The 27,460-nt window shown below is 54.8% G+C and overlaps 1 protein-coding gene across 11 annotated transcripts in view; it reads right to left on the reverse strand.

Moving 5' to 3' along the window:
* Positions 1 to 27,460, reverse strand: part of PRKCZ (protein kinase C zeta) — a 94,719-nt gene that overhangs the window by 27,579 nt on the left and 39,680 nt on the right. For all 11 annotated transcript variants that reach the window (XM_081056825.1, XM_081056829.1, XM_081056828.1 and 8 more), the window contains 2 exons: positions 3,155 to 3,240; positions 184 to 315 (listed from right to left, as the gene is read on the reverse strand). In XM_081056825.1, coding sequence (XP_080912951.1) covers positions 184 to 315; positions 3,155 to 3,240 — 218 coding nt within the window. The remainder of the gene's footprint in view (positions 1 to 183; positions 316 to 3,154; positions 3,241 to 27,460) is intronic.

Consider the following 27,460-nt stretch of genomic DNA (forward strand, 5'->3'; position numbering starts at 1 on the left):
ATTGGGGGCCCCCCGAGAGCGCGGGGGCTCTCAGGGCTGGGAAGAGGGGTCCCATCCCAGACCGAGGGCGCGGGCCGTCCCTCTGAGCCCACAGGGCCCCTTCCCTCGTCCAGCGAGGGGCAGGGTCAGTGTCAGGACCTCACCAGGGGTCCCCAGGTGGCGCCCCCACTGGCCCATACTCACCATATGCCTGTTGCAGGTCAGCGGGACGAGGACGTGGCAGCGTTTATGGACCAGCAGTTTGCAGTTGATGCACTTGTAACCATGCCTCGCGAGGCCCCATATCCTTTCGCTGCACTGGCCACAGTACGCTCTCTGCGAGTGACAACAGCAGCCGTCAAGCCGGGGCCCCGGCGTTCCCCAAAGCCCACACCTCACTGAGGGACCCCGCTCAGCACTGGGACACAGGTACCTGCCCCAATTCTCTCAAAAGATGACGTAGAGCTAGGACAAGAGGTGACCCGGTCCCCTTGTCATATCCAGCACCAGGCCCTGCCTGGGCTCAGTAGCCCCCACTTGGGTCCATCCCAAGGTTGGGGAGAACTGTGGCTCCTCTGGCTCCTGGTCTGTGTAAGGGGCAAAGGGAGGACCGTCAGGCAGGGCGACGAGTGCCCTCCATGGCAAGGCCCCCTTACGTGTTGGGGGCAGATTGTAGCTCCTGCCGGGCTGAGTGAGGAGCAACCACGGGGTTCTGTCTGGCTGGAGTGAGCCAGGCTAAGAGGAGTGAGGGGGCAGCCCCTGGCCTGACCCTCATCCAAACATCCCACCCAAACGAGGACTGCAAAGAAAATGACTGCCTGGCGTTCTGTCAGGTGATAATTCTGAACTGCTACAGGGCAGGATGCAATTAGCTCGGCAATTTTATCAATATGTTTAAATATTTTAGTGATTCCATGGTTCTAAACAGCCTGAAATTAGTGGTAATTATCAGCTTGTTTGGTGATCCTGATGGTTGAGTGTTTCAAAGTGTGTGAGGCTGAATGATGAGAATGTTGAGAACTGGCCACACATTTGCTCCCGGGGGGGGGGGGGGGGTCAGTCATCAGTTACCTGGCACATTTGCACGTCCACAGGTACCTGGGTTTCCCAATTAGAATTTCTATCCAGCCATGGCTCATTTACATATTTTAGATCCCCTTTTGCAATTTTTAACAAATTCCTTTCCTTGAGAGAGTCCCAAATTACACTTGGAGAAGAATTAAAAAGGATCCACTAGGAGCCTGAACTGAGCTCATTTAAGAAAACTGATGGAATCCCACCCTGTGTGGGCCTGGGGTATGGCTGCGCGAACAGACCAACGCACCAGCCGTCACAGGACTTCACAGGATGTGCCTGCTGGCAGGCCAACGGCACCGAGAAGCCGATGTCTCACTGGAGTGGGGACGGGGCTGTAGGGGTGTCCCCGTCGAGTCTCCACTTCTCCATGGGGAGAAAAAGCCTCTGCCCACCGAGTCTGAGGAGGAGGCAGCAGGAGGGGCGAGCGGGGGTAGGAGGAGTGTCAGAGTCTGTACCTAACAATCAGAGAAAGGGGTTTTGCTCCTAAAACCTGAGGGTGGGAAAGGCCAGGCCCCTCTGCTGCTGGGCCGTGGCTGCCGCACTGGGCAGGTGGGCTTTGCATTGGGCCAGTGAGTCAGCCAGTAATGCAAGTCATGGCATTGCACTGGAGGCCGGCATGGGGGCAGGGCTCCAGAACCCTCTCTGATATCCTGAATGGACGGACACCTGAGCCTAGGCAGAAAGAAAGGGCAAGCAGGGGCTCTGAGGACATGGGGAGGGCAGCCGGCGGGGCACCCAGCACGAGGCCCTCAGGTGAGCATGCTGGCTGCTCTGCTGTTGCAGTGCTGTCCCCAGGCTCCTATGCACCCAGAACCTCAGAGTGGGACCTTATCTGGAAAAAGCATCTTTGTAGGTGTAGTTAGTTAACATGAGCTCGTACTGATTGTGTGGCCTCATAGTAACTGTGTCCTCTGAGGGCACAGAGACCCAGAGAGGGGAGGGCATGTGAAGACAGGCAGCTCAGAGCGCAGCAGCAACAATTCAGGAACACCAGGAATGCCGGCAACACAGAAGGTAGAAAGCAGCAGGAAGGACGCTTCCTGGGAGCCACGAGAGGGAGTGGCCCTGCCGACACCATGGTTTTGGACTTCCAGCCTCCAGACTGTGAGAGAATGAATTTCTAGTTCTAAGCCCCCAGTTTGTGGTGCTTTGTTCCAGCAGCCCCGGGACACTCTTGGTCCTTGGCCACCAAGGCGCCTGCTGACACTTCCCCTTCCAGAGGGAAATAGGACCGCCACGTGAATCACATCATTTCTAGAGAATCAGAAGAGCATCATGAAGAGAAACATTGGGAACTAAGCTCAAGTGCCCTTCACAAAGGGCCAGGTGGTGGGACCATGTGGTGGCAGACACTGGGAGGCTGTGTGGAGCTTCTGGGGTTCACGGGGGAACTTCCGCCACAGCCACACTGTGTGCAGTACAGCATGTACCCTAGTGTTACGTACCAAATGCCGTCCAACTACTGGCCGTGAACAGGCGGGACCTCAGCGTCACGGCACCCTGACCAAGGATTGCATAACCAGGAGGCTGGGGGTACTTGACCAGACTGCATTTGTCATGCAGCACCATCTGGGAAAGACCTGAGCTGGAAACTTTATGGGCTCAGGAAGCCTTGTGAAGGCTCATTCGTGATGGAGAGAAAGTGTTTCTGTACCCAGTTCCCGATGGTCTCTCTGCTGAGTGCTGAACAAAGCCTGGCCCACTCGTAGCAGGAAGTGCTTCCCCTCTTTTCTCTTCTCTTTTAAAGTGACACTCAGCAAACAGTACTTGGCATTCAGTATTTGGCACACAGTACTCAGCACTCAGCACCACACTACTTGGCATAGCACTCAGCACACAGCACTTGGCACTCAGTACTCAGCACACAGCACTAGGCAACAGCACTCGACACTCAGCATACACATTCAGCACTAAGCACACACTACTTACCACACAGCGCTCAGCATACAGTACTCAGCATTCAGTACACAGCACTGGACACAGTGCTCAGCGCTCAGTACTTAGGACAAAGCACTTGACACTCGGCACACAGCACTGGGCACACAGTATACTGCATGCGACAGCCCCCAAGCCCAAATCCCAAGGCAGCAGCACTCACCCTGTTAAAGCGCTTGGCTTGGAAGAGATGGCCGTTGGCGCGGTACAGCTTCCTCCATCTTCTGGCTCCGCGGCGGTAGATGGATTCTGTAAAGGATATGAGAAAGGTGTGAAGAAACACGCCTAGCGCCTGCTGGCCCCACTCCACAGGTGCCTTTGGGACAGGCTGCTCCCATCCAGGTGGCTGCAGCCGAAACAACAGCACCCCCCCGCGGCGGGCCCCTCTCTGCCTCTCCTCACAGGATCCCCACGTCACAGTATGGGTGGGGAGGATGGACACAGCAGCCAGGACGGCCGCAAGGACAGCCACCCACCCAGGGGCCGGCTGTAGGGTTACCCGAGGCCCCTGTGCTGTCCCCCTTGTCTTCCCACGCACCCCCTTGCCTCCAGTATGAAAACAGACCCCATTCTCCACACAGACTCGGTTCAGATGGGCTGTGAGCTTGTGACATTTGCGCCTGGCCATCCTCTGAGGGGCAGCGGCTGCCATTTAGCCAGCACAGTCCCACCCCTCCCCAGAAATGAGAGCCCCCTGAGGGCCCCTCAGCCAAACAAATCTTGGGGGAAAGGAAACCAAAGGAAGCAGACACTTGTGTTGGATCCAAGTTACCAAAACGTCTCTTTCACAACACGCATCCGATCGTTCATACCTCCCGAAGTTTTAGTGCGAAACCCTGTGACGGGAAAAGACTGGAGCTGAAGCCACAGCTGGAGCTGCTGCTTTCAGTCTCCCTCCAAACGCTCTAACCGCGCTCCTTCCAAATACTTGAAACGAATGTATGTGAAAACAAAGTCTTCAGGACACAAGGGGGGCTTTGTGCTTTTATAAAGTTCTGTGGTAAAAGCGACTTTCAGAGAGTCATGGAAGTGCCATGAAGACACGAACATGGAAACTGCAGCGGAATGTTTTTAAAACAAGCAAACGGCCAGCTCTGGCTGGAACCTGCCGGAGTCAGGCCACGCTGCTCACAAAGCTGCCTCCCTCCCTCTCCTGGGAGGTTGAGTGAGGAACTATGAGGTCTGAAGTCCCCGCAGCAGGAGCCCCTCGGCCGGCGGGCAGAAGCCCAGGCAGGAGGCAGAGCCACCCGGCCCTCCCGCTCACACATGGAGCTCATGCCTTGGGCTTCGGGCTGGGGGTCCATGGGAGGGACCCCTGTGGTGCACCCCCTGGCATGATCTGGGGGAAGCCTGGCCAAGGCAGTCCCTGCTAATGTCCACAGAACTGACCGTCCGCTCGTGTGGCATTCACACCCCCTGCCCAGCCCTGAAGGACGAGGGAGAAGGCATGGAGGGACAGAGACAGATGGGGACACAGAGACGGCGACGACAGAGGGAGCTGAGCTGGTCAGATGAGGATACCAGAGCCGACGAGCTGCCTCTTCCTTCACCCAATGCTCACATCACGTCAAAGTCTAAAACTACACCCCCTGGACATGCTGCAAATTCGATCAAAGCCACCTACCTGGCATCCTGGCAGGGACCAAGGGGCCAGGGAGCCCACAGCAGGCGGGACCAAGTGAGGGGACAGGACAGGGAGCCCCATGTGACCCCAGGGGTGCAAGAATTACACCCTCGTCTCCACAGAGAGAAAACCTGCATCCCTACTGAGGGGTCTGTGCCCCCCATTCACACATCAGGCCCTGACCCCACCCAGTGTGGCTGCATTTGGAGGTGGGGCCTCTAAAGAAGTAATTAGGGTGAGACGAGGTCATGAGGGTGGGGCCCCCACGATGGGATCAGTGTTCTAATGAGAGGAAGGGCCACTAGGACACTCGGCCACGTGAGGGAACAGAGGGGAGGAGGCCCTCCCAGAACCCGAGCCCGCTGGTACTTTGCTCTGAGACTTCCAGCCCAGCACTGAGAGGGTCTGTTGTGTCACCCCTGGTCTAGGGTCTTGTGATGTCAGCACGAGCTGACTGAGGCACCGGCCTCACTCCATAAGCAAACTTGTCACCTCAAAACATAAGGACTTAAACATGAGAAGTGAAATGACAACAAATTTCAGAAGGAAGTGTAGAAGACCTTAATAATCTAAGGGGGAGAAAAACTCAGAATTTTTATCGAGATCTTTACAGTTTGCTTCTGGAGACTGGAAGTCTGTCATCAGATCAACTGTCACGCTTTCCCAGTGCTGTGTCCACGTCACCCTGTCTCCCTTAATATCGGCCCCACAGCGCAGGAGTGGGGGTGCTGGCAGTCGGGTGTGACAGAGGGAAGCCGTGAAGTGCTTCCTGGAAGTAAAGAGGCGAAAGCTCTCGCCTTAATAAGACAAGTATCATATGCTGAGGTCGCTGAGCCCTACGATGAGGAAGGATCTTCTGTCTGTGAAATTGTGAAGAAGGAAAAAGACATCGGTGCCGGTTCTGCTGTCGCCCCTCAGGCCGCAAAAGTCCCGGCCACAGTGCGTGAGGGGAGCTAGTTAGGAGGGAAAAGGCCTCGAACTGGTGGTGGGAGACGGACGGGAAGCGCGTTCCGAGTGACAGCAACGTGCTTCCCAGAAAGCGTGGCGCCTCTGCGAGGACTTCAGCAAGGGACCCTGGAGGATGACCGACCATAGGCACTGAGTCTACCCAGCAGGTGGCTGTCACTGTTCTACTTTATTACTAGTCCTGTTGTCCCTCTCCGACTGGGCCTCATCTGTAAATTAAACTCCACCATAGGTATGTAGGCACAGGAACAAACAAGTGTATGACGGGGTCTGGGACCCTCTGCGCTTCACACATCCCCTGGGGTCTGGGACGTGTCCCCCGTGGGTAAAGGGGACGACTGTAAAGGTTCCCACAGAACCCAACCCCGGCTCCCCCATCGCTGCCATCTCTCAGATGTTGATACACTTGTCACAATGAATGAGGCAATACTGACACATTATTATTAACCAAGGTACACACTCTGTTGCTTTCCTTAGCTTTCCCGCCATTCCCTTCCCGACCTGTCTGCCATCCAGGACGACTGTTTCTCACGTCTTTGGCTTTGATGGCCCTGGCAGTCTGAGGAGCACAGGGCAGGTATCCTGTGGAACGTCTTTCTCTTCCTTTGCCTGGTGTCTGAGAGCTGGACCAGGGTAACGGCCTCCTCACCGACTCCATCAACGAGTACCTCCCTTCCTGGGAAAACCCACGACCCACGATGGCAGCCACCAAAACCCAAACACGTTCCAACTCTGGACTCTGCTGGAAGACCCCAAGTGCAGGGCTGCACTGGACATGGCAGGACGGCCTCACCTGCCTTCCTGAGCCCAAACCCGAAGTGACCACAGGGTCCCCTCCCCTCGCAGGCCAGGGCCATCAGCCTCCCGGGCCATCGGCTCAACAATAGTCACATTTTTAGCATGTGAGTTTCTGCTCAGAAAGTCATAGCCCTATTTCTGACCTAAAGTGACAGCCACAGTGTAAAAAGGAGAAAAGGACACGTGTCCTCAGAGATCACATGTGTGGAGCGCTTCCAAGGGGAGGCACTCTGCGCATGTCCCCCAGCCGGGGTGGCTGTGTGCCCGGCTGTGTGTCCACCTTCTCACATCGACTGATCTCAGTGGAGACGATGCTGTGGGACAGAGTCCCGAAGACAAGCGGGTGTGCGGGAAAGGCCTCCCGGGGATGTCGGGGCCCCTGGGGTCGGTCCGCCAACGCCCTGCACGTGCTGTCCTGCTGGGTCCAGGCCAAGCTCCGGAGTCAGAGTTGCTGAAAGGCACATGACTGCAGGGTCCTTGGCATGTCTCGTTGCCTCACTGTGTCCCATGCTCTCCACGCACATGGGACCCACCGAGGATGGAGCAAAAGTCCAGCCACAGCAGCAGCTCTCAGGGCGCCTGGCTTCCCTTCTCAGCCTCACTCCGTGCTCTGAAACTATAATTAGGACGGCTGCGGGGAATTTTAACCAGCTGTCTCTATGGTAACCCAGCATCTTGACGGCTCTGACAAGGCGAAGAAAATACATTTTAAGAACCTGAGAGCAATAGGCTGCTCAACACACCTCACACCCCCAGGTCTGGGGGCGCACACGGCTGTGGTTTTCAGGAGCCAGTTGGGATGCTGGTGGAGGCCTCCCTTGTTGACTGGAAATGGACCGCTGCCTCGTGACCAGCCCGCACTAGCCCTGCAGTCTTTGGACATGCTACGTGAGGACAGCTCCAAGCAGGAGCCAGTGAGGGGCCTCAGACCAAAGTGGCAGGAGCTGGGGTGCAGCCCGCGGTGGGGTTCAGGCGGGGCAAGTGTCCCCCCCCCAGGCCAGCTTCCTCCTGGGAGCAACTTCCTCTGGATTCTGCGCCCCAGGAGGGCAGGGCCACCTGTCTTTCTCCCCAGGACCAGGTGCAATGCCAGCTTGTTCTAGGCAAATATTGACACACAAGGCAGCAATGCAGAAGGCCATGTTTCCAGGGCTGAGATGTCTGGGCTGTCGGTCATTGGGCCTGTGCAGAGACATGGGTGTAGGGCAGAGAGGAAGCCCCTGCACGGCTATTCTCCATGTCACATCACCTGCTCTGCTGGGGTTCAGAGCACTTACCCCAGAAGCTTCTGGAACCTTCCAGAAAAAGGCACTTGGGATTTCGGGGGGAACTTTAGCATGGCTCTGGGGAACCTACCAGGCCTGCTGTGAAGCCTGGTGGCCACACCGGCTGGGGGCCCTGGGGTGACAGTGGCTGGGCAGACTCCTCGGACATGGCCTCAAGTGACTGCCTGCTGCTGTGTCCCTTGGGGCTGGTCACTGGGCTTCAGGAGGCCCAGGCGCTCATCCTGTGATAGGCGCATGAACGAGAACCCGTTATTCCTTCCGCTCTACCGGGGGTCACACCAGCCATGTGGGCGCCATTCCAGGGGCCAGGGCAACACGAACGGGACACAGGTGGGTGGGCACCTCGATCGGGACTGGAGGGCGAAGGGGCGGCTGGGGGTAGGAAGCCCTCCTGGTGGCTAAGCAGGGAGGGCAGCCCGGGCTGCAGACGGCCCCACTGGGGCCTTCCTACCACCAACTGGCACTCCAACCCCATGCTTCTCAGCACCAACCTGTCCCCAACTGACATGTGGCTTCAAATATGCTAGGCTTTGAGACGTGAATGACGAGTAAGTGACAGGAGCAGGCCTGCGAGAAGGGCAGGAAGCCACATGACATGGGAGGCGGGTCCCTCAGCTTCCCCTGGGCTCCCACCACAGGGCTGCCACCTCCCACGTGCCCTCGGTGTGCATGAAGGGGCCCTCTGCAAACACGTGGCCTGCCATGTCTGCAGCCACGACACCACAGGAAACCTAGGGAAGCTCAAGAAACACCCACCTTGGCCACGCACAGGGGGCGCGAGATGAGGGCTGCGGCTTAGGGGTCCCAAGCATGCACAGGCCTCCCGAGGTACCCTCAGAGATGTCCCCCCGCCATCAAATACCTTCAGTAACCATTAAGAAAACCAATCCTAAGAGATGTTTTCAGACGGAGGGGCTATATTATACCAGTTCAACTTCCTAATAATTTTTATCATCAAGATAATTTGTCATGGTACAAATTAAGTTTGCATGAAACGGCTGAGCAATATTTTCACGAAGATTCTATAGAGAAATGTTTTCCAACTCCCAAGTAATTTGTTGCAAATAAATTCACATTGAACTCAACTTGTTTCTATGTAAAGGTTTTTCCCTCATGGACTCACTTAAATACATAGATACATATTTAAATACATATATTTACAGCGCCCCCAGCTGCAGTGCCTCCCTGTGCGGATGTCCCGCGTCCCCCAGACTGGGCTGGCGCGCAGCACAAAGCAAACGTCACACCAACAGAGCACTGTCAGGCGTGACCACGCTCACCCAGAAACACCCAGACCAGGTGCTGGGAAAGCGACTGGACGGGCCGATGACGCAGCCAGTGCTGGTCCAACCTCACGTTCAAGAACAGTCACTGAAAGCTGGAAAACAGCAGTAAAAGTGTCCAGGCACCCCAGACTGGATGCGAGTCAGAATAGGAGACAATGCCTGAGGGACGTGTCTCCAGGGCCACCGCGGGTCCTCGGGTATTTGCTGACACCCTGGAGAGCAAAGTCTAGAACTTGTGGGTACGCAACTGAGATGGAAACTGGGGTTCGGGGTGACCCAGACCATCCAGACGACAGAACTGTCCCCGCTCAGCTTGCCCTAACACAGCATCCCAGCCTCGGGGCACAAACAGGAGACAGCTGTTTCTCTCCATCTGGAGGCTGGAGTCCCAGACCAGGGAGCCCACAGGGCGGCTGCCGGTGTGTGCTGCTGTCCTCGCGAGGCAGACAGCTCTCTAGGGTCTATTATAAGGGCCCTAATCCCATCACAAGGGCCCCACCCTCATGACCTCATCACTTCCCAGAGGCCACATCTCCTAATACCGTTACATGGGGTTAGGGTTTCATCACAGGTATTTCGGGGGACATAGCCCTCTGTCTGCTCCCCGGAACCTGTGTCCTTCTCACATGCAAGACACATTCATTCCACCCCAACAGCCTCCGAAGTTCTGACACCAACATCAACTCTAAAACTCATCTAAACATCACCTACAGCATAGGGTGACACCGGAGCTGTGTCCCTCCTGAGGCAAATGCCCCTCCACCTCGAACCTGTGGACCCAGACAAACTATGTGCTTCCAAAACACAATGTTGGGAGAGGCCTAGGGGTGAAAGGGAGAACTGGGGAAGAAGGGGAGGTGACAGGTTCCAGCAAGCCCCTGGCCCAGCGGGCAAATCTGCCAGACCCTATGGCTCAAGAAGGTTCTCTGTGTTTTGATGATGTGACCCGGGCCCACTGGGGCAGCAGTGCCACCTCTGCCCACGGGCTCTTTCAAGATCCCAGAGGAAAGGGAACGGTGGAGAATGAGGCCAAAATGCAGTGTGTGGCTCCCCTGAGGTGCCTGCTGCGTCCTGAGCTGCACGTGTTCAGGGCAAGAGGCGAAGAAACCCACCGGGCAGCTGTGCAACGCTCGGCAGAGATGCCGACAGACTCATGGTGCTGGGAGACAGAAGCTGGAGACCGGGGTCCCAGGAAACCCCCAGTAGAGACGACAGAGAGATTAAAGGAAGAAGAGAAACAGACCAGCCTTAGCAGAATCAAGGTGATTTGTTCACACTCCATCTGCCAGAATAAAATTGAATATTTTCACAAGGAAAATAACATAATTCAGGGCTCCTACAGCTTCATAGGGTCTGACGGTCAGTGTCTGATGGTCACTCGCAGTGTCTGATAATCAAAAATTAGCAGGCAGGCCAAGAAATGGACACATAGGACTGAATAGTCAACAGAAACAGACTCACAGGTGATTTGGATATTCAAATATATTTAAAAAGGTAGATAAAATGAGAGAAGTTCACCAATGAACTGGATCTATAAAGAAAGAATCAAATTCTAAAAATCTTAGGGGTTTAGAAGTCCTACGTGTAAAAAGTACAGTAATTGAAATGAATAATTCAGGAAATAGATGCAAGAGTGCGTTAGACAGACTATGAGACAGCGTAGGAAGGGTCACAATGAGAGCAGAATGGCACATGGGTTCGGGTTCACATGCCTGGGGAAGAAGAAGGCATGAATAGGACAATATGTGAAAAGATACTCATCAATCTTTTGCAAAAGAGACAGAAGACATTATGCCCCAAACCCAAAAAGCTCGACAGACCTGTTAGGAGAAATTCAGCACTTCCCCCGCTTTCCCAAGGCTGCTAGAAAAGAGCACAAAGACGATTTTTAAAGCAGCCAGAGGGGAAAGAGAAGAATTACCTTCAGAGGAACAGTGATGGAGATTGACAGGTGACTTTCCAACAAAAAACAAAGCCCAGAGGACAATGGATGACACGTGCACAGAGACCTCAGTGTGTACCCAGACTTCAGATCCAGTGGAAAAAGTCCCTCACAGAAGAAGGAGAAAAAAGGCATTTCACAGAAACAAAACCAATTAGCTGTCTGCAAATTGGTGCTAAAAGAAATCCTAAGGGGAGTACTTTAGGCAGAAGGAAAGTGGTCTCGGCTGTAAGCCGGACCGGCAGGAAGAAACGCAGCACACGGAGGTTAAATCTGAATGAACACTGCTTACAACAATAGTGGTGACTGTGGGGTTTAACACGCGTAAATGGTTTACACATGTGAGAGCAACAGTGTAAAAATGACAAGGGGGGAGAAACAGAACGGAAGTGCTGTAAGGTTCTGGCCTTATCTGGGAAATGGTGAAAGTATTATTGAAGATACATTCCAAGACTGTGTCTTCAATTTCTAAGGTGGCCAGAATATAGTTTTAATATATCTTTTAAGGCGTTACTTAACAAAGCTAATAAAAGAAAGAGGGATGGAATAAATAACACTTGATTAAGCCAGAAGACAAGAAAGTAGGCCAGGGCCAGCCCGGTGGCTCAGGCGGTTAGAGCTCCGTGCTCCTAACTCCGAAGGCTGCCGGTTCGATTCCCACATGGGCCAGTGGGCTCTCAACCACAAGGTTGGTGGTTCAATTCCTTGAGTCCCACAAGGGATGGTGGGCAGCGCCCCCTGCAACTAAGATGGAACACGGCACCTTGAGCTGAGCTGCCGCTGAGCTCCCGGATGGCTCAGTTGGTTGGAGCACATCCTCTCAACCACAAGGTTGCCGGTTAGACTCCCGCAAGGGATGGTGGGCTGAGCCCCCTGCAACTAGAAACGGCAACTGGACCTGGAGCTGAGCTGCGCCATCCACAACTAAGATTGAAAGGACGACTTGACTTGAAAAAAAGTCCTGGAAGTACACACTGTTCCCCAATCAAGTCCTGTTCCCCTTCCCCAATAAAATCTTTAAAAAGAAAAAAAAAGAAAGTAGGCCAAAAGAGCACAAGGTGGACGATGCAGCAAATGGTAAGATACAGATGGAAACTGTAACACACCGTATGGCATTAAACATAAACAGACCAAATGCTGCAATTAAAAGGCAAGGACTGTCAGACCGGACAAAGAATGATCACTCATTTCCGCTGATTAGGAACCATTTCCAAAATAAGACAGAGAGAAGTGGAAAGTAAAAGGATGGAAAAAATACACCTGATAAACACTAAGCTCCCCCCACACATACACACTCAAGCTGGTCAAGTTATACTAATATCAGACTAAGACTTAAGTGCGAGTAATACTTTTCATCTTAAAGAACAGCATTTCATGGTGATGAAAGACTCACTTCAAAAGGAAGCTGTCATGATCCTACATTTGTACACACCTCATACAGCAGAAAACACATGAAAAAAATACTAACAAAATTAACAGGAAAAAAACCCTAATAGTAATTTAGTATCTATAGATATCGAAAATATTTATAAAGAGAATAAAGTTATGAACTATGTCCATAAATGATTTAGACTTTAAAAAAATCCTTAAAAACAAAACTTACTGAGGGTGACAAAGGAAGAAATACAAAATCTGAATAGTTGATGTCTGTTTAAAAATTAAACCCAGAATTTAAACATTCCCACAAGGAAAACTTTAGACTCATAGGGCTTCACTGGTATGAATTCTTCTAAATAATTACGTTGGAAGTAATATTAATCTTCTGTAAAATCTTCCCAAGAATTAAAGAAAGCTCAACTAATTTTGTAAGGCCAAACATGCCTCCCTGTTAGATTCTGGCAACATGACAAAACAGGAAAATTACAGGCCAATCTCTCTCATGAACATAGTTTCAAAAATACCCCAAAAATATGAGCAACACAGAGAAAGGATACTATGTGATGACCAAACAGGGTTACTAAGGGGATGCAGGCTGGCTTAGCATTCCATCAATTGTATAATTCACGGTATTAAAGAACAAAAGAGAAAAAAGTTCCAGCGTGTTGACAAAGAAAAAATAAAAACAGCATGTGGCAAAATGCAATAGTATTCAGGATAAAAACTCTCGAGGAGGAATAAAGGAGGACCTCCTCCACATGATGGTTGGGATTTATTTACAAAAGAAAGAAAAGTCGTCTTTGGTGGTGACATTCGAGACACTTTCCCCTGAAATCAGGGCCAAGAGCTCGTCATCACTTCTGTTCCACGCTGCTTTGGAGACGAGCTGTACCAGTGTGCCAAGGCAGCACACACAGGGTGGGAAGTAGGAAAAAAAGTCATTCCTTGGTGAAACGGAAGCCCACGAAAACCTGGGACAGAGGACTGGGCTGGCACAAGCACGTGGCAAGATGGCGGGGCCACAGGAAACCGTTAATTGCATCTGTCCACACATTACCATAAACACATAAAAAACAAAACTGACGACAGACTTATGACAAGATATTAACAGTCATTACGAAGCTGAATTTTAACTGCGATACTGGCACAAAGACCCGTGGGACAGACGCCCTGAAACAGGCCCCACACAGATGGTCACCTCATTTATGACAAGGATGTCACTGAAATGCAAGCAGGAAAAGGATGGGCTTTTCAATAAATGCTCCTGGGTCCACTGGTACTCGCCAGGGCCCCCACCGCATAGCTCACGAGAGCGTGCCACTGGCGTGGGAGTGAGTCCAGGACCTCGGGTTACGGGGAAGTCTCTCCAGCAGGATACAGAAGGAACTAACTGGAAGGTTTCACACTGTTCATGAAAACGGGGGAGGCAGGCCACGAGGGAAGACGTTTGTAACAGGCAGTGACAGAACTCATACGTAAAACATATAAAGAGCTCCTACAAATCAATGAAAAAGGTGAACAGCCCAATTTAATTGCTTTTACGCAACCCAATTTTGAAACTGGGCAAAGACTCGTAAAAGCAGGTCCTAAGTAGCTGTGAGAGTGCGAGCAGACACTCACCCTCACAGGGACGAGGAAAGGCAAACTGAGGCCACCGTCTGGTAGCTTCACAGCTGCTCTGCTGGCAAAAATGAGGAGCTTCTGAGGGCCTAGTGCTGGGAGGATGTACGAGGAACACCCCCCAACCAGACTCAGTGTGTAACAAACACATCTGGCTCCCGGCACAGCGCCTAAGAAGCTTGGAATCTCCGGGTGACAGTGTCATCTGTGCCAATGAGGTAACTGGTGATGGGCCTGGATGGCTTCAGGCTGGGGCTGGTCCCCAGCAAGACCAGGGCAGGACTGGGGCTTGGAACGGTCAGCCCTTGACCCCCATGGAGGGGAAGGGCTGGAGACTGAGTCAGTCACCAATGGCAATGATGGAGCCCCCAGGACAGGGCTGGACAGCTTCCGGTTAGTGAACAGGTGGGGGTGCGGGGAGGGCGGCCCAGAGAGGAGAGAGGCTGCGCGGCCCCTGCCCACTCCCCCGTGCACTCTGCCAGGGCCGCTTCTCAGGGGCCCCTCCCAGTGAGCCTGGAAGACGCAAGTGCAGAGTCTCCCGGAGCCCTGAGAACCCGTCTACAGAGTCTCAAACCTGAGGAGGGGTCTTGGGGACCCCAGCTGACAGCAGGTGGTCAGAAGTCCCATTGGGCCCAGACTTGAGACTGGAGCCTGAAGGGGGCAGTCCCGTGGGGCTGACCCCCAATCCCAGGCAGTGTCAGGACGGCGGTCAACTGCAGGACCCTTGGGCGTCAGAAGCGGTGCTGGTTCTGAATGGAAAACCCCACAACCATTGTCAGGAGACAGGGCCGAGTGTGGGTGGGGATGACGACGTGGGACAGGGTGGCAGAGGCCACGGGAGGTGGGCAGGCGCAGACCCCAGGGTCCCAGTGGCCTGTGTGCGGGCACCTGAGACACGGCCAGGGATGGTCACGCAGCGCTGTCTGCAGGGGCAGGGAACTGGCATGTTCGGGACACAGGAGGAAGTCTCCGCAAACCGTCCCGGTGGCCCGTGACCCAGCACAGGGACGGATAAAGCACAGCCACACCAAGCACTGTGGCCATCTCACCAGCAGGACGCTGGGTCCCGTGTGACTCCATGACGGAGCTGCTCAGAAACAAGAACAAGCACCTGAGGTGGCAGAGGGGCAGGTGGGGCACGGGGGGCAGGTGCAGTTGGGGGAGGGAGGAGACTTACAGGTGAGGGCTACACCTTGATCAGCCAGAAGGTTTTCTTTGTAAAAACCCACTGAGTCGGACAGTCTAGAGCAGGGGTGTCCAAACTGTTTTCAACGTTTTTCACCAAGGGCCATATGCGGTAAAATACACAAACAGCCGGGCCACTCACTCGAGGTGAAATACATATTGCCTCACCTGGTTTATTTAAGTAAACTAAATATATTTTTGGAATTTGGTGCGGGCCAATTAACAATGGATTGCGAACCGCAGCTGGCCCATGGGCCGCAGTTTTGACACCCCTGATCTAGAGTTTACATCTGATGGAATCTTTATTTCAACTTAAAAAATTAAGAAAGAAAAAGGGATCAGAGAATGGGGGCCCAGGTCCTAACATCGCATCCACGGAGAGCTGAGCTGCCCGCAGTGGGGGCAGCCTGCGCGTCTGACGCTGGCGCCTGACTGTGTCTGAGTTTCTTTATTTGCTCCATAAGATGAACTGCTGGGGCCACACTCAAAAGTCACCCTGCAATTTGATAATTCCTGTATATTATTTTTAAAAATCCGTTTCTAAAAAGCATTAATGTCCACCATATTTTCTTGTGTCCAGTGAAATAATGCATTTCTCAGGTTCTCAATTCTTCCATCACCAGACAGCCCTCACATAATGGGGGAAAACTGAGTCAGGGAGTGGGGCTCGGGCCCCAGTGTACCCCGTGCCCACACACTGCCCCAGCACAGAGCGCCCACATGGCAGAAACCCTGTGCCGCTCCGCCCATCTCCTGACGCCTCACGCTGTCCCACAAACACGACACACCTGCAGTGTCCTCGCTTACGGACCCGCTGCACAGCACGTATGAGCCACGTGAGCCAATGGCAACCGCACCTCTTCCCCAAAGCCAATGGGGGGCCCGACTGGTGGCACCCCACACTGTGACCTGCGCCCTCAGCCACCTCCATGTCTCCACACATCAACACCGTCATCTCTGCCCTTAAAGACTGGGGCATTGGGTCCCCTTCTCTTTTTATCTCAACACTCATGACCTTGACCTTCTTTCTCGGCCACACCCCAGACCTAGTGTCCCTCAGAATCACCCCCCAAGCTCCCCACTCCCAGCAAGGACTGGGCCACAGCCGCTGGTGTCAACATCAGCCTCCCCTGCGCCCCTGGAGCCAGCCCACCCTCCCACATGCCCACAGAATCCCAGAGCCGTCAACTGTTAGAAACACCGACTTCATGCACCACTAAGAAGGAAGATAAATGTTGCCAACAAAACTGGGACACACAGCCCTGCAAGACGAACCCCGATTTCAGCAATGTTAGGAAGCAAGAGGCTTGTCCTAGAACTGATGAAACCTGGGGGGTCTGCCCCCCAGCTCTTCTGGAAGGAAACGGTCCTGTCCTTTCTCTACGCTGGTCTTTTCCACTTGGCTGGCAATTTGGGAACTTCCAGATGGACAGATGGCTGGACAGGAGGCTGGACACACACGTGCCAAATGTTTGTGAACCCTGAGACTGAGAATCAAATCATACAAAACAAGGTTTAGGGAAAGGATCTGGAATCCCCTGCCCCACTCAGGAGCTTGGAGAGGGTCTGACAAGGGTGGGCTCTGTCCCAGGCAGGGCTGAAGGCCAAACAGTGAGTAAGGAAGGGCCAGGCTGACGGCCCTGACGTGTCCCCAGAATCTGGGTTGGGGGCAGCCTGGAGTGACAGTGGTGAGGGGCAAGGCGGGAGGTCCTCTTGGATGAGCCAACCCTTCCGAGCAGATCTGAAACCAGCTGACCAGTGGAGGCGAGCTTGGAACCAGCGGACCAATTCCCCCACCCTCTCCCTCACCTTCCCACATGGCTCCTTCCAGCCCTGACTCAGCACCACGCACACCCCTGCCCTGCTGCCCCCCACACACACCTCTAGGCCCACATTGCATCACCCACGTCACCTGCCCTCACTGCTTAGCTCTCATCCTCTGCTCGTCCTTGGCTATTGTGTGGTCCTCTCCTGTCTTCCCAGGTAGTCCCCAAAATACCTGGGGACTCAGGTCAGTCTCCTCCCACCACTCCCCTTGTTATGGGCTAAATGAATGTCTGCATCCCCAAAATTCAGGCGGAAGCCCCAACCCCCAGGGTGATGGTGTTAGGAGGTGGGGCTTTTGGGGGTGACTGGGGGAGATGAGGTCATGGGGGTGCCTCTAAGGGATTAGTGCCCCTAGAAGAGACACCAGAGAGCTTGCTCTGGTTCCCTCCTGGCCGTGAGGGCCGTGAGAACGTGGCATCAGCACACCAGGGAGACACCTCACCAACACCTACCCTGCGGGCGCCCTGGTTTCAGACTCCAGCCTCCAGACCGAGAGAAACAACCGTCTGTTACGTCGTACTGTCGGTGGGACAGGCTATGGCGGATGGGCTGCCAGACCGCAGTAATGTCAGACCTCGGCTGCTTCTGATCTGACCCCCACACTCCCCACACCCACATCCCAGCAGTTCTGCTCTCTCAACACGGCCGCCCTGCCCGACCATCCTGAGGCCGCGGCAGGCCCAAGACCCCACACCCACATCCACAGATGCCAGGACCCTCACACAGCAGGTCACCCCCAGGTGGCCACGCTCCCTCCGCACACATTCACGCTTCAACCTGTGGGTGCACAGAAGTGGGGCCCACCTGTGTGGTCTGGAACCTTCCAATGACCCGGCTGCACCGACACACTGGTTCCCTCTCTCGTCTGCTCAGGGCACATCTGCTGATACTGGGGCACTGGGATGGAAAGAGCCCATGCCACATAACTGGGGGTGCTGCCCTTGGGGAGGCCAGGGCTGGGGGAAGCAGTTCATCTCACAAACTGCGCTAGGATGACAAGCGTGGCCCCCCAGGGGAAGGCGGAGATGGCCACGAGCTGCTGAGACACCAGCCCAACCCCCACCTGCCAGGTGCTTCAAGCCCCCCCCCACGCACCCCACCTTTCGAGGCTCCATTGCCCACCAGCCCCGCCTGGTCCTCCCACTGGCTGCTTCCCAGTTCCCAGGGCCCAGACCCCCACACAGGAGTTTCCAGCCGTGATGGTTTGAGGGGGAGCACGCGACCAGGGCACCCAGGGGCTGCGGGGACCTCAGTGCCAGGACAGAGACCCTGCCTGCACCCACGGGTGTGACCCAGCAGTGTCCGGACCCCAAGGAGGCGCCCGGCAGAGGGGGCAGCTCTCCGAGGAAGCCGGGCTGCAGAGCCTGACCAGGCCAGCCCTGGCCTTCGCTTTCCTGCCTCGGATCTCGGTGCTTGCGCCCACCTGCTCACTGCTCTCCGTCGCTCACCAGAGCCCTGAGGTAGCGCCCTACGCCCCTCCCCGGGCAGAAAACCCCCACTCCCCATCCCATCCGGTCAGTGACCAGGACCAATTGTGCCAGAGGCCGTCTCTAGATTCACCCCTCGTCCCTGCCACCTCCTGCCTGCCCTCGCCAGCCCCTGCTGACCCCAGCACCAATGCGTCAGGTCTCAGTGCACACCCCGGCCCCCCACTGAGCGCCCCCCCCCCGCCTGCCCGTCTGCTGGCCACCCGTTGGCCGCAGATGAAGCTCAGTCCTGAGGTTATAATTAACATGTTAATTTCTGTTCCTGCACTTGATCATGAGAAACAATCAGGTGTGTGTGTGGGTGTAGGTATTGTGGACTCTACTTCACAGAGGAGCAAACTGAGGCCACCCGGGCCAAGGTCCCCAGGGGAGCTGGACATGGCTCCCAGGCTCCCACCAGGGACCCCGTCTGCGTCTCGCCCTCACCCCAGGACCCCTTCAGCAGGGGCCAGAAACCTCCCACACCACAGTGCCGGCAAGTGCCTGCGGTCAGCTGAACAATGATGGCCCCAGATGTCCCGGTCCTTGTCCCCAGAACCTGTGACGGTGACACCTTACGTGGCAAAAGGGACTTTGCAGGTGTGAGTTAGTTAAGACCCTGCGATGGGGATGAGCCTGGACTTTGTGGGAGACCCAATGTCATCACAAAGTCCTCATACGAGGGAGGCGGCGGGTCAGCAGCAGCAGCAGCGGTGAGCCTTTCTTACCCCAGCTCTCAGCGTCTCTGCACCAACCTCAGATGTTCCAGCGAGCCCGGCACAGGGTCACGCCAGGGGCCTCAAACCTGCAACACAGCCATCTGGACCCGGGCAGCAAAGCCACGGCCAGTTCTGTCGCCACCTCCTGCCTCCTTCCAGTAAGACAGCCAACTCGTTGGTTCAAACTGTTATGGATGCTGGCAGCACAACCGGTGCTCTGCCAGGACCCGGAAGGGACAAGAACACGGCCCCAGGACGGGGACCCGGTGTGATGACAACACGGCCCCAGGACGGGGGACCCGGTGTGATGACAACACGGCCCCAGGACCGGAACCCAGAGGGGACATGAACGTGGGCTCCATGCGGCTGCAGAAGAAGCAGGAGCTCGTCTGCAGGAGCCGTGAAGGGTGGAGTGGAGCCAAGCGGTGCGGCCTCGAACCCGCCCCCAATGGCGCCCGGCCATGAGCCACTGAACACGGGCTGCAGTCACAGCTCGGTGGCGACACTGAGAGGAGGGAGCCACAGGCACACGCATGAGGCTTCTGGGATGAATCTCCAGGGCTGGCGCACGAAGCCGCTTCCACACACACGGCGGTTCCACTTTCTGACATTCTCGAAACACCAAAATTAAGGAGCCGGAGAGCAGGTCAGCGGCGGGCAGAGTGGGGGAGCCCGAGGGGAACAGGAGGGACAGCCCTGTGTGGAAGGAACATCCTGCGTCCTGACTGGTTCCACACGTGATGTCACCAGCTGACATCGTGCTCCAGAAACACAGCAGAACACGGGCCACAGACCCCACTCTGCTGCAACTGCCCATTGCAGGGACCTGCCTGATTTTAATTGATCCAAAAACAAACCATTTTTAAAAATTGAGACGGTTGGGGAAACTGGGATATTTGCTACCTATTTGGCGATGCTAAAAATGACAATAGATGTTTTCTTTTTTGTTTTGGTGAGATAGTGCTATGGGGCCTTTTAGAGACCGTTGCTGAGATATTTATAAATGATACGATGTCTGGGATTTGGGGTTGAGGGTGGGGGTACAGGTTGGCCAGAAGTTAAGGACAGAGCTAAATGAGGGGTACATGGGGCTGCATTACACAATCCTCTTTACTTCTGTAGATGCTCAGAACTTTCATATTAAAAATTGCTTTTAGAAAAACACCAGGAAACTCTTTTCCGCCTTTTGGCTTTCACACCCACCCTGAGCTGGAATGCTGGCTGCGGGGCTTGGGAGGGGGCCTCTGCCACTCCGCCAGCTGGGTGGGGGCGCGGGGCACAAGCTCTGTAACCGCAGGAGCCAGCCGAATGCACTGAGACCACGAGGAACAGAGTGATGCCCCCCACCCCCATCCCACTGTTACCCTGCGGCACCCCTTTGACCACGGAGGGACCTCTCGTCAGGACTCGTCCCAGTCCCTGGGGACAGCCCTGTCCACCCTGGAGGAAGGATTCTTGTACATGGCTACGAGATGTCTCAGAAATCCTTGAGACGTCCCCAGCTCGTGGCCCCCACAGCAGCACCCAGACGATCTGGCTGGCCAGCCCTGCTCCCATCGCAGCTCCCAGCCATGTGACTACCTACCCCAAATCCATTTCACTTGGACATTCACTGAGAAAGCCCTAACCTGACACTAGAACCCCTGACAACTGCACTGACTTCACTCCCAGACAGACCAAGGGCACAGCCCTGTTTGAAGTGAGCCCAGCTCACTCACAACGCGTCCCCCACACCCTCAGCTCCCTTCAGGGTCCCCTCTGCAAACCCCTACAGGCTTCTTGTCCCCAGTCGGCTGCTGGTCTGAAGTACTGTCTCCTTTCCAAGAGCAGACTGAGTGCCAGAGCCAGTTAGAAGGGCCATTCGCCCCCCACTCTGGGCTGTGCATGTTTGTTTCTGGGCCATTTAGTGAGGCAGGGAGTGGGGCTGCATTTTTGGACTTCTTTTCTGCAAAGGTGGAATAAAGAAAAAAAATACATGAAGTCTAGGAATCCATGGTTGCCCCAAACAAATAAAAACATAACAAAAGACTTGTAGCAGACCACAGTGCAGCTCACACCAGACCCTGAGGAAAAAATATAAATTAAAAACAAACTCCTGGGGCAGAGCAAAGGGATGGGTCCAGGGGAAGGACCGAGGTCAGGGACAGACCAGGACCAGCTCTGACCTGTCGCCCTCCTGATGTTAGAGCCCAACACAGATTACGCTCCTCCACCCATGGGACAGGAAAAGTAGCTCCCCTGTGTCTGGCAGAAAGGAAGACAGGAACAGAGGGGAAGGAAATCGGGCTGTTTTTCCACACCCCCATCCACAATCCTCCGTCGTGAAAAGAATCCCGCAGAGAGTGACGTGGTTCCCGGCACACTGGGGAGGCCTTATCACCTTGATCCTGTTGTGTTCCTACTACGTGTGTATCGTGTAGCGGCGAAGTATTTATTACGTGACTATTATATTTGTATCTCCACTATTGTCTATTACACGTCGCTATGTATCTATTGTCCGGACAATGGGTTATATACCTACTATGTGTCTATTATGTGTGGTGTGATAAAAAAACACACAGTGGATGTTTAAATTGCCATATACCAGAAGCGACGTGTGACGTGGATGTTGTCATGACGGAGGATGAGTTACGGCACACTTTAAAACACACCTTCTCTCAACAGTAGCTCACACCCGACTGACTGCACCGAACAAGGTGAAACTTGTCACACACTGTTACCAAGGTACAACGTGCCACTTCCCCTATTGAAGGTCCCTGCCTTTCCGTTGGATGGCACTCGGCAGCAGCATTCACTATATTTTCTGACCACACCAGAAAGGCTCCGTGTCACACATCGCTTCTGGTAACGGCAATTTCTGTCCAATAAAAACATTACGGTGTGTCCTCATCCACCTTATTCATCGGACTTGGCACCGTGCGACTTCTGGCTCTTCCCCAAAGTCAAAATGACCATGAAAGAAAAATGTTCTGAACTGACTCAGGACATCGAGGCAGCCATGACAACACAACTAAAGACACTCACAAAGGAGGACTTCCAGAGCTGCTTCAGAAAGTGGCAAGAACGACGGGATGAGTGTGTTCAAAGTGAGGGGGGGTGTATTTTGAGGGGGATTAATGGCGATGTGTCTTACTGTAATCATATTTTGAAATGTAAGCATTCACCGTAGTTTTTGATCAGACCTCGCATATATGCTACGTAGCTACTATGTGTATGTTTCCACTCTGCGCCTCCTGTGTGTCGCTGCTGTCCGTCCCAGGGGAGAACACACCGAATCTTTTCATTCTCATAGGCCTCCATCTTCCAGGCGTGGCTGCCTGGCTGCTAAACCTTCGCAATGTCGGGGCTTCAGGTCAGGTCTGCATTTCCAAAGACTGTCTGACCCTTCACCTCCAAGGAGCGGAGCTACTGACACGAAGAAACACAGCAGGTAGGAAAACGTACACACACACACAGCAGAAGTCCCATGGGCCTGCCTGAGGCTCAGGCTTGGGTCACGTGGCAGTTCTGCCTTCACAGGGCCCTGTCCTGGTGAGGTGAAGGGCAAGCAATGGGGTGCTGTGATCACTGCTGGGAAGCGCAGCAGAGCAGGGAAAGGGGGCTCGAGGGTGTGGGTGCTGGACCCTCACACCAGCCTTCAAGACAGGCACTCCTATCACCTCATTCCACAAGAAGGGGAACTGAGGCCCCGGGAGCCTGACGTCTATTGTCCTGGGTCCCACAGTTGGTGACTGACACAGGCCAAGCCCAGCTGAAGTGGCCTGGCTTATGGTCTCAACAGCTGAGCTAGAATGAAGGAATGAAACACACAAACGGAAAAGAGAACAAGTAAATGTGCATCAGGGCCTCCCCCGTGGGAGGTTACACCTGTGGTGTCACGGGCCCGGTCCCAGGAGAAAAGGAGGGGGCGTCAGCAGTGCACAGGGGTCCAGGGCCCCAGCTGGAAGGATGAGGAGGGACGACGTCCACTGGCCTCTGCCCAGTGTATGCTAGTTTATTTTTATTAATTTCTTAAATCATGTTTGAGATTCAAAACAGCGTTAGTAATTCAGCACACAGAAGTGGCCTGTTTCTCTTTGAAATTAAGCCTTTTGAAGGGTTTTAAGAATTTCCTAGGGGAAAGACCCTAGGTGTCCCACTAAAATTCAGATTCAAGGGTTTATGCAAAGGTAGAGGGACTCTGAGGTCAGGAAAGATGGTGTCCGCCTGCCAGGGGGCAGGGCAGGCCCTGGGGCCACTCAGGATGCCCGCCAAAGAGGCACCATTTTGATGTCCTTTACAAAACATAGGGCAGAAAGGCACCCTCGTGGGGACAGCCTCTCATGTGCCCGGAAAGCGAGAGGAAGCCACCTGGAGCACCTCGTGGACGCTGCCACTGGTTAGCCTGTCGGTCATGGGGTCAGAGGAAAGGGAGGTCCGAGGGCAGAGCCCGGGCGTGTATCCCCCCTCCCTGTGAGGCCCCACTTTTCAGCCCGAGTGACCACTGGGCTGCTGAGCAGTGAGGCCTGCTCACAGTGCGTCCCCCAGAGTGAGGCCCCCACTTCCTCTGCTCACCTCTCCTGGGGGGAGACCAACTTGCAAACTGTGTCACCCACATCTCATCCACAGAAGTGGACATGAGAGAGCCGGCGTCCGGCTGAGGTCGTCCTCGGAGAGGACAGGTCGCAACATTTAGACCCAGAGGCAGAGCCCTGGGAGCCAAACCCAGACCTAGCAGACCAGGGAGGCAGCCAGCAGGAAAGGGCAGGGGGCTCAGGGGGCGGGGGCAGAGGAGAGGTCCCAACCTGCAGCTGGTGACTGTCATGTGAGCAGGGTGACAAAGCGAGACTCGCCAACACAGAAGCTGCTGCCTCGTGGAATCCTTGGCTACTGCAGATGGTCCCCTGATGTGCACGTTTTTCCATGTGGCACATTTTGTAAAAACTTAAACAAAACCACCTCTACCACCTCAAAATAAAACCAAACCAAGCAAAACCTTGCAGCATGAGTTTGGGAGCGAAGGATCAGCCAGGGCTGAGGACGTCTCCTACCTGCCTCTGGGCCAGGGTGTAAAGAATTACAATTACTGGTAAGTGTTAGGGAGACACTGGGGTATTTCATATCTGACAGGGGTTGGAGGAGCTTTGAGAGGACGAGACATAACTCATGGCGTTAATGAGCGGGTCCAAAGCAGAGTGCACGTCACCCAGTGGGCACAGCTCACGCCTACCATGGTCGTCTTTTTCCACGAGGCATCCTTACTCCACTTTCATTACTTTGAAAATGTATTGCAAGACTTTTCTGCACCTTGCAAGTACACCGATTTAGCTACACACGGACAACTGCCATTCAACTTAATTGGAACAGGAAAGAGGTCACTCCCAGGTTTTCGTTTCACTGAATGAACTCTTAAAAGGCTCACAAAATGCACAACTAATGGACAACCACAGACTCACGTGTGTCACCCACCGAGGCCCCACCCTCACCTCTCAAGGCTGTTCTGTCCCTCGGGGCCTCCCCATTCCTCTACCGGGCCACCATCCCTGCCCCCCAGGGCGTACTCCTTCCCCAGCCAGGTCGTCCTGTCCTCTGAGCTTCACCTCACGGGTCACCCTTCCTCAGGCCATCCTGGAACCATGGTACCAGCCACACCCACCGTAACCAGTGTTTCTGTCTTGGCTCCGCTGTGACGGCCACTTACATTAATTATGACTCGGAATTAAATTGCCTGTCTGCTGTGCATGTCTGCGCGTTAACAAGGGGCGATTAGGAGTATATTCTCCAGATCACTGCTCTCCCAGGCACCCAGGGGCCGCCATTAGTATATGTGGAATGAATGAACAAATGAACAAATGAATGAATGAATGGCAGAGCTCTAGGAAGAACTCTCCGGAATGACATCCTGAGAACAATCTCAGACAGTGAAATAACAGACCCTTCATTGGCTACCTTGTGCTACAATTTAATACTGATTTCCTAATTTACTATCCCAGCAACTCGGGGCGGGGGGTGTCACCTGATGGGAGGTGAAGCTTCTGGGTCACACAGAGCTGTGTGGCTCCAGGAACAGGCTTCTCCCACAGAACGTCTCACAGAGCCCACATCACAACACAGATAAAGGTGGTATATGATTAGCTTCAAAGCAGTAAACGCCTTATTATTCGGTCAATTAGTGAGCACAGAGCTGTTTATTCACGGAGTCTTCTTGGAGGCCGGCGGACATCTGTGGTTTCTGTCCGGTTGTTTGGGTTTTGCTTGGATGGTTCAGAGTTGAAAAACCTGATTCAGCAGTAAACTGACCAGCAGCTTCAAGGGCAGGAGCGGGGCAGGTGGGGGTTGGTTTTGAAGGTGAGAAAATTGCCAACCACCTCCCAGCCACAGCCCATCTTTTCAGAAAGGCTCCAATGGCAGCAGCACAGCTCCGATCTCTGTCCCCAGGAGCCGGCACCCCTGGCACACCTGCCCTGCTGTGAACCACCGTGCACAACGAGAAGGTTCCAGGGGCTGCTCTAGACCAAAGCAGGGTTGCAACCCCAGTTGAAATGCAGTGTTCCTCACATTCACATTTTCCCCGAGGTGTTTTTCTTTAAGTAAAGCATCTCCTGCATTTGGAGAAACAGTCTGAAGGCCAACACATCACAGAGCGGCACCCCAGTGAGAAGCCATGCACTGGACAGCTGGTCCCCTGGGTGACTGAGTCACCTGAGCGGCCCGGCCGCCTGTCAGGCAGTCACTCTTCTCCTCGAGGGTACCCGGTCCTCGGGGCAGAGGAGGAACTGGCTCGAGCTGCCACATCCTCCATCAGCCCAGAGAACCCTCTGTCACACCGGAAGGTAAGACGACCCAGCCCTCCAGCATGGCCACATGCCTGACACCAGCACACGGGCTTTTACACGCAAGCTGCCACGGGGTCTCCACAATCCTGAGAAGCAGCGATCTCAGCGCCTCCCATGGTGAGCGGGAGCCAAGCCCATGGGCACGTACCTTCTCCAAGACCACCAGTTCCTGGGGAGGGAGTGTGGCTGCCTGTGCCACCAGCTCTGCCACCCCCCAGTGTCCACCTGACAACCTACCTCAGGCAGCAGCAGTGCCGGGTCCCAAGGCACGTTGCAGTCCACCGGGGGCCAGGGCACCACAACCCTTCCACAACGAAGGTCAGGGTGGGCCCTGGGCCCAAGAGGAAGCATGGGCGTCAGACAGGACCTTTATCAAAAAGGAGGAAGAGAAACCTGCTTTGTCCCCTGGGGGAGCAGGAACCACTGACAGCAGGAGGGCAGGGCCCCCAGGCCCCGGGTCAGCTCCTCCTGCTCCCCTGGTCTGTGCTCGTGGCTGGGCCCTAAAACCACGCTTTCCGCCAAGACAGCAGACACGCAGTCCCGGCTCACTGCACAAGGGTTCCCTGTCCCTCAGCTAGAATGCCGCCGGGTGAAGTCAAAGGACCTGCTCAGTGACAAGCGCTGTTAGAACCCACCTCTGCTGTGATGAATCACACAAACCAGCTCTGCACGGATATTAGGTAATCAGACTTTCTGACTGTTCTTTCCCAAAAAAACACTGTAAAACGCAACAGGAAACAGGCCTGACGCCAGGAGCGCCCGGTTCCTGAGTCTGAGCCTCTCCCCGAGCGCCACTCGGTAACTCAGCAGAGACTGAGGTCAGAGCGGACCACCCCCCAGGTCTGTGCTGGAGGAGAAGCCAGGAGCTGGGCAGGCAAACCTGGCCGTGGGCACGGGAGACTCTCAGACCCACATCCTCTGGCTCACGGCTTGCAGCCCAGGCCCGTTCCCAACACCCGTGGTGCGTGGCACGGCGGCAGCTGCACCGAAGCCACTGAACTCGCCCTCCAGGAGCAATGTCATCCCCCCCTTTCAGAAATACACCAACCACATCAACACACACTGGGCACTGAGTGTGAGCACCAAGGACAAGCTGGTGCCGGGGACGTTTACACGTCGTTGCACTAAATCCATGTGATTATGTTCTGTGTCCACATCCGCCGTCTGAGGAAACCGAGGTCCTGAGAGGCGATTCCCCTAAGGTGGCAGCCGGAGGTGAGGATCTGTCCCACGCAAACACCGGTGCTCCGAGCTGCCTGGCGGCCAGGCCTGTGTGCTGTGACTGCTTCCAGACACTCAACGACCTCAGACCTTGGTGTGAGTCCCTCGGGCCCCCAGAGAAACTGCCGCCCTGATCAGGGGACGAGTCACAAGGCTCAGGAGGAAGAAAGGGAGCAGCTCCTTCACCACAACACCCGCCCTCTTCCCCCCCACACCCCGAGTCAGACTGCGGGGGGGGGGGGAGCCCGTCTTGGTTCCAGCGGGGTCCTCTGTCCAGCTGACCTCTGCCTGCCTCCCTGGGAGGAAGAGCCCTGCCAGGCCAACGGCCCACACACTGAGC

This window comes from Rhinolophus hipposideros (assembly GCF_964194185.1).
Source record: "Rhinolophus hipposideros genome assembly, chromosome: 8".
NCBI classification, from domain to species: Eukaryota; Metazoa; Chordata; class Mammalia; order Chiroptera; family Rhinolophidae; genus Rhinolophus; species Rhinolophus hipposideros.